Raw genomic sequence first — 10,731 nt, forward strand, 5'->3', positions numbered from 1 at the left:
CTACTCAAAGAGCTTAACAAAAGTCCCTTAGTGACCTTGAGCCAAAAGGGATCAGAAAATACAATTGCAAGCATGTGAACATGGAAAAAACATAATCAGATCACAGACTTGGTGAAAACTGGCACATGCTGAAACAGATATCAAGTAGGCATGTTTACAAGATCGATGCACTCACTACGGTGCAAGTCATGACAATCTAAGAATACACCCATCAAGAATACACAAAATGCAAGCTGGACATGGCAAGAACAATAGCATAGCATGCACGGATCAACTACAACGTCCTCGGCAAAATCGCTAACAAGTAGACAATCTGCCCAGATTCACGAAGTAGCGAAAGTAGAGCTCGATTGACTCAAGCTAGGGTGCTCCATAATTGCAAACAAAGACATGGATGGATAGATCACTACAAGATTAACAAAACATCCTTACTGATCATCCTCAAAAGAGGCACGGATCACTAGGAAACAACATGAGCATATGGCCATATGAGATAAAGAGCTCAAGGACTTAGTGGAAATGCTAAGTCCCTGAAATCAGCATTACCAAGTGTCTCACTTTGCAAGCTTGTGCTAGTCACCACACACATCACTAAAATACATGGGTTGCACCTCTAGAAAGATGGCAAAACCCTTAATGAAACATATGTAGAACTCATGGGCATATCATGCACACGATAATCATGGCAAAAATGACAAATAGCTAAATGGAGCAGCAGATCTGACAATTATCTCAAGTAGCCCTCTTCTAACAGCATTTCTGGCATCAAGATGAACTCAAATGAAAATAATACAATGAGATGAAATGATGTGCTCTCTCAGACGAACATTTTGATATGCTATATGCCCAAAACGGAGTTATGGATGCGAAGTTACGATGCAATGAACATGGCAAAATACTACTGAAAAATTAGGTCAAAGATCAACCGAATCTCAGATCTAGAACTAGATCGGGCGCGTGAACCGAGGCGGCGGCCGGAGCTACTGTAGACGCCAGAGAAGGACGAGGCGGCCGGGGAGGAGGGAGCTCGCCGGGGTTGCCGGGGCCGGCGAGGAGCGCCGCGGTGGTGGCCGGCGCCGGAGATGAGGCGGCGAGGGACTACGGCCAGCACGTGCGTCGGCGCGGCGAGGAGCTCCGGGCAGCGGCCGGCAATGGCGCCGCGGCGGCTGGCCGGGAGGAAGGGCGCGCGCGTGGGGAAGAAGGGAGGCGGCGCGGTCGGGGTGTCCGGGCCCGGTCGGCGCCGGGGAGGGCCGGCCTCGGGCCTTCGCGGGCCCTTGCGGCGGCGGCGAAGTGGGCACCCACCCGGGGACACATGGCGGCGAGTGGTAGGTCGGCGGCGGCGGCGGACAACGTCCGCTAGGACACGGACATGTCCGGCTGCGACGGGGATTTTTTTAGGGTTTGGACGGGGGAGATCCGGATTTGGAATGGGGGGGGTATATATAGGCATGAAGGGAGCTAGGAGAGTCCAAATGAGGTGTGGTTTGCGGCCACGCGATTGTGATCGAACGCTCTAGATGATGGAGCAGGTTTTGGTAGGTTTTGGGCCACTTTAGAAGGGTGTTGGGCTGCAACACACACGAGGCCTTTTTGGTCCCTCGGTTAACCGTTGGAGTATCAAACGAAGTCCAAATGGTACGAAACTTGACAGGCGGTCTACCGGTAGTAAACCAAGGCCGCTTGGCAAGTATCGGTCCAATCCGGAAATGTTTAAACCCCACACACGAAAGAAAGGTAGAAATGACCACGGGAGGAGAACGAAACGCCGGAATGCAAAACGGACAACGGGGAAAATGCTCGAATGCATGAGATGAACATGTATGCAAATGCAATGCACATAATCACATGATATGAGATGCATGACAACAATAACAACACACGGAGACAAAGACCCGAACCCGAGAAAATAAAATAACTTAACGCCGGAAACGGCAAGAGTTGGAATACATATTGGGTAAGTCATATCCGGGGTGTTACATCTATGGTTATGGTTTTGCGTAAAGCCAATTTTTCCCTACTACAAAGGAATAAATTTATTTAACTATCATGATAGTTGTTAAACATTGAGAATGATTGACAGCATTCTCAATCCCAATTAAGCATCATCATTACAAAATCCAATAAAATTAATTTAGAGTAACATGTTGAGATTCACATGATAATCCAGATACTAGATACTCAAGATGTCCATAACCGGGGACACGGCTAATCATGATTAGTTTATTACACTTTGCAGAGGTTTGCACACTTCTCCCCACAAGACTCGATCGCCTCCGTTTGGTTTCTCGCACTACATGGTGTTTGAGAAGACGGATGACCGAGACATAGTCTTTCAGAAGCGCTAGTACCTTACGATGGATAGACCGTTACACCTACTTTCCCCTACATCTGCTAGTCTACCCTGTAAGAGTTCGCACGACTTAATCAACTATGCCAGAGCCCATAATGGCTTGTGGCTGGACACGGAAGTTTCTAGTATGAATAATCTCATGATCCCTTTGAGCCTGGGTGGTGGTCCAAAAAAACAGGCAATCCTGGAATACCCAGGTACCTCAATCCACCCAGATGTGTGTTTAATTTGTCATCTTAGATAAACCATTAATTAACAAACTCACATCTGTCATGAATATCACTCACCCAATCCACGTCTACTAGCATAACATAGCATAATGGCAAACGTAGAAGTAACTCCCAAAGGTTTGATAATAAAACAGGCAATAGGTACTACCTCAACTACTTCCCATCCTACAATTTAATTAGATCCTAATCATGCAATGTGTGAGGATTGATCTAATGCAATAAAACTGGGTAGTAGAAAAGGTATAATCAAAGTGTTACTTGCCTTGCTGATCATCCGCGAAACCTAGAGATTCGAAGTAACAGGCGGCGCACTCCGGGTATTCTATCGCAGACAAACAAACAAGCATACAATAAGTACTCATCTAATGCACAGGTAAAAGTCAAATAAGAGATCTAACCAGAAAGTTCAACTTAAGAACTCCGGTTTACAAAAAGAATCAAATCAAGCGAAGCAACGAAAGTCAAACGGTAAAAGAAAACAACTTTGTTCTACTAATCTGGATCTAAGGCAATTTTTACAGTAGCAAAAACTTGTTTAAGTTGGTTAAACGGACAGAGGGTTTCGAGACAAAACTCCAGGCGCTTGAATCGCCTGATTCTGATAAACGAGCGAAAAGTTATACTAAAACGAAAATCGGATCAGAAATCGCGATCAGAAAAATCGCGAATTTAATCCGAGAAAAAGAAAAACGACGAACGTTCGCTAGAACGGACGAACGGACGAACGCTCGCTAATTAAATAAACCGCAAAACCGATCTATTTAAAAAAACCGAAACTAAAAAAACCGACGAAAAACCGACGGTTTTTCGAAAAAAAACAGCGGCGCGGATTTCGAGGCGAGGCGAACCTCGGGCGGCGGGTCGGCGGCGGCGGCGTCCGGCTCCGACGACGGCGCGGCGGGCGGCGGCGGCGGTAGCGGCGGCAGCGTGGCGACGGCACGAGCGGGCGGCGGCGGCGGCTCGGCGGGGCTGGGGCTAGGGTTTCGGCCCGGGGTGGGCCGGCTTATAAAGGCTAGTCGGGCCGGAGTTCTAGTCGGACACGGCCCGTAGATCAGTGCGATTTTTTTAATAATTACGCGCAGAAGAAAAATAAAAAGAAATACTAAACGGACTCCAAAAATCCCGAAATAAATTTTCCCGGGCTTCTAAAATTAAGCCGCACAGGGTGAACATTTATTTGGGGCCTAAATGCAATTTTGAAAAACCCACATTTTTCCTAAATTCAAATAAAATAACAAAAACTCCGAAATAAAATATTATTTGATTTTATTATTAAATCCTCAATATTTCTTTATTTTGGGAAAGTCATTTTATTCCCTCTCTCATATTTTTGTAATAGAAATAATTGATGATAAAATAATTTAAATCAAATGATCCTATTCTCAAAATTTGAGAAAACTCAAATATGAAAATAAAGAATTTCCAACTCTCTCCATGGGTCCTTAAGTTGCGTAGAAATTTTTAGGATCAAACCAAAGGCAAAATAAAATATGATATGCAATGATGATCTAATGTATAACATGTCAAATTGAAAATTTGGGATATTACAAACTGGACAGAATCAGAGTATCATAAGTTTTTCGACACAGATTAGCTAGTACTCCCTCCGTCCTATAATATAAAAACGCTCTTATATTATGGGACGGAGGGAGTAGTATCCAGTGTTTCAGGTGTAGATGTTAACATTTCATCTTGAGAGATTTTACATTCAACAGACAATGCGTGCTTTTTGGTTTGACTTATCTCTCTTTGCGAAAGAATACATTGTAGGAATGTATAGAATTGTTCTACTAACAAGTAGTACAACTCATTCTAAGTAGACAATTTACTAGCTTGCATGGCTCTAATAGATTTTGGAATATTTTATTCCATCCGACTAGCATTTCTGAACCATTATTGTTTCTTGCCTGTTTGTCTACAAAGAGGAGGAATCTGGTTTCACCCCCTCAATCTGCTTTTACTTCCTACTAATAACATTTATCAAACATGCCATGACTCATGAGCATGCAGCTTCGACCACAAGGCTTTTTGTGACTCCTCTGCATGGATCTCCGAAGTTCTTTGCTGACACCGGCACACTGCAACTGCTCACCCCGACGCATGCCTGGAGAGTTACCCGCAGCATTGTCAGTATCATGAAGATAAACAGTACAGAAAGACATAGCAAGTGTGGAAGTGGAACAGATTGGAGTTACCTCCTGAGCGACTGCCAGAGCCTGAGAGCTGCTGCATTCGCCATGGCTGTAGCTCCCACAGGTGCCACTCGGTGTCCCGAAGCTTGCAAACTTGATGCTGCTGATGACCTGACCTTCTTTGGGGCATTCCAGACGAAGTGCTGGCCCAGACCTCTGTAATTTCTGCTGGGGAGAGATCCAGCTATCGATTTGGTCGGGATGATCCTCAGACACGTGTGCGCATACACTTTCTGTCTGTTTCGTCGTGAAGGATATCTTGCTTGGGTCACCACCAAACTGCTCGAAAAGGACTATATCATTGCTGCCTGGTTGGAGAAACGAACGGGGCACATGATACCTGTTTAACAAGGTAAGAAATTGAATTTGTCATTCCATTGTAGCAGTTCATATGTTTTTTGTACGAAAAGGAAAGACTATATTGATTCAATGCTGAAACCATCTGGCCTTCATTTGTAAGTACCAACGAGTGACCAATATAGCATTACTTTGGTCTCAGTAAAAGCTAAATGCCATGGAACACCCAAATAATACATTTAATTGAAAGGGTAGTTAAACCATTTTAGTATGAGCCTATGACAACATATAAAACATTAGAATGTGCTCTGCCTGTAGGTAGCAAAAGATGGTATGAATTTTCATGGAGAGGATTCTTACAAAGTCTGCGATGGCTGCCCACATTTCTTCAGGCATTTGCTTGCGCCGTAAGGTCCTCTGTAGTTGCATGAATTAACACAGCCACTTTGTGGAGCGATATTTGTCGGCCAGTAGCGACCAATGCTCTGCCCGTTCACCCACGCCTCACCTTTCCCCATTCCTGTGAAGTCTATGGCAACAGGATCATCACCTGCAGGAGTTGTAAATTTGCTCTGCATTTTGAGCATTGCAGTTAGAGCATTGATTCCCAAGATAAAAATAAATAAATCGTAATGGCACTACAGCACTACACTTATTCAAATGCTACCATAGTTTCATGGTTGGAGGATCATACTGACCTTGTACCAGGTCAAAGGGTTATTGGTTGGGTAAGAGTTATCTGATACCCATTCTGGAGAGGCCTCTGAGGGATTATACAGGTGCAAGTCTTCTCCTCTGAGTCCGATCTGGAGTGACCAAATATTTTGACAAGGAAAAAACCAACAATGCTGTTACTATACGCCATGGTTTACCCATACTAGTTAATGGATTCGAAAACAACATTTGCTGATAATTGCTCAACCCAGATTACTGGTTGTACACACCTGGTATGTCCAATCTGCAGAAGATAGATCGAGCGCACCCTTCGGCCCAGTCAGCTTTACTGGACCGGTAATTCCAGCACCAACTAGGTCAAAGAATGCACCATAGTTCTGAAGCCACAGTACAATGTTAGTAACTTGGTATTAGATGTGGTTTTACATTTTTGAATACCTGTTTTAAAATGCCAACGTATCAGATGGACAGCAAAATGGAGTAGAGTGGATACTGACTCACCGTCAGACCAACTGTTGCACTCAGAAGATCTATTTTATTCTTTCCAGGTACAAGTGTAACTGGTGTTGTCAATGAGATCAGGGAGCTACTAGCATTACCCTTACCGCTACCTGGTAAGATTTCAATACTTATACATTCCAGTACACAAATGCACCTTACAGATGAAATATGAATGTTGGTAATTAACATGACAATCCAAATGTCATCTGAATGAGTTTGCATTTTCTTCTCACACATTACCTGCAAACTTGCCATTGATGAAGACCTGAAGAACATGCCCAAGTGAGTTGACCAGCAGATTGGACTGACTACCATTCAGATACGGTTCACCAGCCGCCACGACGATGCTGCACAAAGTAGAAACCAGTCAGTAAAAACCTGCCACTGCCAGCTTGTCGATTACCATGTGCACAAGTACAGCTAAGAGTGCAATCCTGTACCTTGTTGAGTACCACAGGAAATCGCTGGCGTCTGCGGTGGTGTTTATCTGCTCCATCAGCCCAGGCTTTGTCATGGCGTTCTCCTTTGTGATACCGACAGGCTCTACGGCGTAGCTCCAGGTAGAAGAAGCGAGTTCTGCTTCGACGGACGAGCCGTCTGACGCCTGAGTGCTGAACCCCAGGTTTCTCATCTGTGTAGATGCTACCTGAGAGTTGATCTGCGAAGAGTAGTGATCGTGATCAGATCCAAGGTCAAGACTGGTTCCAGAAACACGGCTTCTTTGTCTTAAACAGGGCAATGCACATACCTGGGCAGTGTTCAGCACCACATTCGTGCAGTCAGGAAGGATGCTGACGGACCACGCAGGGAGTTTATACGCCTTGCCGTTGAAGGTGACAGTCTTGTCAGACTGATTGTCTATATTGGCGAGGAATGCGGCGCACAGTGAACCGGTCTTGTATACGTGCGCCTGAAGCCAGAAGAAAGCGCAGATATCATCATCATCATCAAGCATAATAGAGCAGACCATAAAGGTACATACTACATATTATTCCTGAACAAGATTTGCTGTGCGACGCTGATTGATCTGTCTTTCTTAAACGAAAGTCAGTTTGATTTGTCTCTTTTTTCGTTAGACAAAAGTTGCTTTTGTGAAAAGCGGATCGCGTACCTCAGCATTTTGACCAAGGGACATGTATGATGGATCGGTTGCTATGAGTGCAGGCTCGCACATCTTTATCGCCTTGTGGACATCCCTCAAGTGGCCCCACTTTGGCTGCCTCACTAGCCCTGGATCACACATTGCAAAAAACGGCAAATGCGTTGTTAGGAAAAGCTATTTTTTTTAAATAAAAAAAAAACATATGTATCCTTATCCATGTAAACATGAGAACGCTAATCATCCTCAAGTTTGGTCATATGATCAGTACTGTTTTTCAGTACGAAAGCGCGTGCCTGCGCTGCATTGGAAATGAACTGAACTTCTGCAACTGCAAGTGCAACACCGGCGTGCAGAGCTAGTGCGCGTGCTTGTGGGTGGACGTGCGCAGTTTCAGTAGGCGAGGCAAGTATCCTTTCTACTTCAAGAATTCATCATGCAGTCCCTGTTTTCATCAGTATCACGTCTGCTCCACGGTACATCCGACCACTGAACGAGCTAGACTGAAGCAATTCAGTAGCCAATAGGTGCGACCGTCACAACTGAAGCAGCCCCCCAGTTGAGGAACTGAAAGAAAAACGAGACATGGGCAGCTCAACAGGCACTCACCGTACTCGTCGATGGGGGCGTCGTAGTCGTAGCTCGTGGAGATGAAGGGCCCTCCCGAGCTGCGGCCGAAGTTGGTCCCGCCGTGGTACTGCCGACACAGTACAGTAAACAAAGACCCGGCCGGAGTTAGCCACAGGAGCAGAGGAGAGGATTTTGGCTGGGCGCATCAGCTGGCAGCGTAGCACGTACCATGTAGTAGTTCTGCAGGGTGCCGCCGCGCTGGTAGAAGCGGGCGACGGCGAAGGCGAGGTCCTCGGTGGGGCGGTAGGGCACGGCGCCGCCGAAGGAGAGGAACCAGCCGCTCCAGTTCTCGGTCCACAGCTTGGGACTGCTGGGCAGGCTCGGCGTGAACTGGTCGCAGTAGAACCCGTTGCACGTGTTGATCTGCATTTTGTTTCTCTCTCCAGTTCAGTCACGTCGCCGTCGCTAGCTGACAATGACCCAGGCAGGGCAGGGACGATGAGATGAGCTTACCAGGGGCGCCGGCGCGTCGGCCTGCTGGCACATGACCCAGGGCACGCCGGTGTCGAGCGCGACGGCCATCCCGGCGGCCCAGCGGATGTACGACTTGCCGGGCGCGCCGTAGGACGCGTCGATGTTGCCGTACTCGTTCTCGATCTGCGACAGGATGATGGGCCCGCCCTGCGACGCGTACAGCCCCGCGCCCTTCATCGTCGCCACCACCTTCTCCGTGAACCGCTGCATCTCCGTCTGCACCCACACCACACCACTCACTGACTGGATCATCATTTCAATCATTGACCGATCGATCGATCAAGCTGCATTGGGCAATGCTCTCGCGTACCTTGAAAGGCTCGTTGTCGGTGCGGAACTTGATCCCCGGGATGAAGTGCAGCCATAGCGGGAAGCCTCTGCAGTGCAGCCACACGAGCAACGGCACACGGTTAGGCTCGACCGGACTACGAGAGCTTCTCATACAGGGGGAAATGCTGCAGAGTTTGAGGGGTGTCAGACCCGTAGTTCCACTCGGCGCAGACGTAGGGGCCGATCCGGAGGTGCACGTAGAGCCCGGCGTCGGCGGCGGCCTTGACGAACCTCACCAGGTCATTCCTGCCCTCGAAGTCGTACTGTCACGTTGCAAGCTCGTAACCGTCAGAATTTTGCAATAGTAACAGATACTACTACCAACACAATGTGAACTTCGAAGAGAAATACTATATTTTTAGGCAAAATGTCACTAGTTCGAAGCTCATGATAGATATAGTGTACGATCGAGAGGTAAAGAGCTTGGGAGTGAGTGGGAAGAATAAAGCATAGGGTGCAGGGGAAGCAAGCAGCGCCCTTTCACACATGACCACCAGCTGGAAGAGATGATTTGAGAGAAAGGAGAAACGAAACTAGTATGACACTAGAGAAAATAGCATGGCAGCAAGAGAGGTTGATGGCCTTGGCCTGGCCGGTATGGAGTGGAGAACGTGCCTGTCCCCGGACGGGCTCGTGGGCGTCCCAGAAGACGTACGTCTCCACCATGTCCAGCCCGCCGTCCTTGGCCTTCTGCATCAGCCCCGGCCACATCTGCAATCAACCACGGCCAGCGTTCAGCTCAGAGGAGAGAGTAGGGAGGACACACAGACGAGAAAGAAAGAAAGCAAGCAAGCAAAGCAGAGCCGGGGAGCGGGACGTACGTCGGGGGTGCTCCGCGGGTAGTGGATGGAGCCGGAGACGAGCACGCGGCGCACGCCGTCGATGACCAGCGCGCGGTGGTCGTACGTCACGTTGGTCGCCGCCGACGTCCCCGCCAGGCAGAGCAGCGCGAGCAGCAGGGCCGCCGCCGCGCCCGGCAGCCTGCCGACGGCCGCCATTGCCTGCCGCTCTCCCGAGAAGAAACGCAACGATAACTGCACCTTGTTTGTTGGATGGGTTAATGGCGTTCGGTGTACTGGCCGAGCTAGCGCGGTGGTAGTGGAGTGCGGGCGGCGAGCAGGAGGAGGTGGAGTTGCTCGGTGGGGGGCGGCGAGAGAAAAGAAAGAAAAAAGAGAGGGGAGCTCGGTGCCTCGGTGTGTGGCTTGGCTTCCCGGGCGAAATGGGATTTAACGGAGCAGAGCACACACACAAACTCTACTGGTGGTTTAATATACGCCCCAGGGCCGGGCGCGCACAAACGAAATGCACCTCGCTTTCTCGCTTTGTTTGTTTCTTGTGGATGCGGTGGTGGTGGTGCCGTGCCCCTCCTCCTCCCACCGCGATTAAAAAGGCTTTGCGCGCTCGCGGCAGGCAGGCAATGGGGTGGGTGTGGTCGTGGCTGTGTTCTCTCTCGTGGACCTTCCTCTCTTGCTCCAATCGCGCGGTTTGCTGCTGCTTGCAAGCAACGGCAACAATGGCGGCGACCTCTGGTGCGATCGCGATGAAAACGAAATTGAACTGGATCGGATCGGGTCGACGGGAGGAGGAAAGAATTTACTCCCGCTGAGCAGTAGTTAATGGCGGCGGCGTGATGGTTCGGTGGTACACACGGCGTGGATGATTGATGGGTGGGCCGCGGAAGTAATGCAACCATCTTCCTCCCTTCCTTCCTTGCTCTCACTCTCTTTTTCCCCTGGCTGAAAATTACATCTCCCTTCTTTTTACTTACACTGCAGGAGCTTTTAGTATTCCCCCTCGCCGTACGTCCCCAGCCATGTGCTCTTGGCATTGGCCACGCAGAACTAGTAAAGAAAAGAAGGATAGGAAAGGGGCCGGCTAGCAGTAGCGAAGCTAGCTACTCGGCGCCACACCGACAGATGGACAGACAGGGGTCGTGTGCGGTGACCGGCCGGC

At 48.6% G+C, this 10,731-nt stretch overlaps 1 protein-coding gene across 1 annotated transcript; it reads right to left on the reverse strand.

The window, feature by feature from the left end:
- Positions 1–4,253: 4,253 nt before the first annotated feature.
- LOC125552246 (beta-galactosidase 6) lies at positions 4,254–10,292 on the reverse strand. The gene is made up of 17 exons (XM_048715737.1): positions 9,600–10,292; positions 9,394–9,489; positions 8,929–9,041; positions 8,759–8,825; positions 8,428–8,664; positions 8,143–8,337; positions 7,954–8,041; positions 7,357–7,475; positions 6,994–7,155; positions 6,686–6,903; positions 6,486–6,592; positions 6,246–6,355; positions 6,014–6,121; positions 5,768–5,875; positions 5,430–5,641; positions 4,776–5,112; positions 4,254–4,684 (listed from the first exon to the last, which is right to left on the reverse strand). Exons 1-17 carry the CDS (start codon positions 9,774–9,776, stop codon positions 4,577–4,579), a joined length of 2,562 nt encoding a protein of 853 aa, XP_048571694.1. The 5' UTR covers positions 9,777–10,292; the 3' UTR covers positions 4,254–4,576.
- Between the last annotated feature and the right edge of the window lie 439 nt (positions 10,293–10,731).

This window comes from Triticum urartu, chromosome 4 (genome assembly GCF_003073215.2).
Source record: "Triticum urartu cultivar G1812 chromosome 4, Tu2.1, whole genome shotgun sequence".
NCBI classification, from domain to species: Eukaryota; Viridiplantae; Streptophyta; class Magnoliopsida; order Poales; family Poaceae; genus Triticum; species Triticum urartu.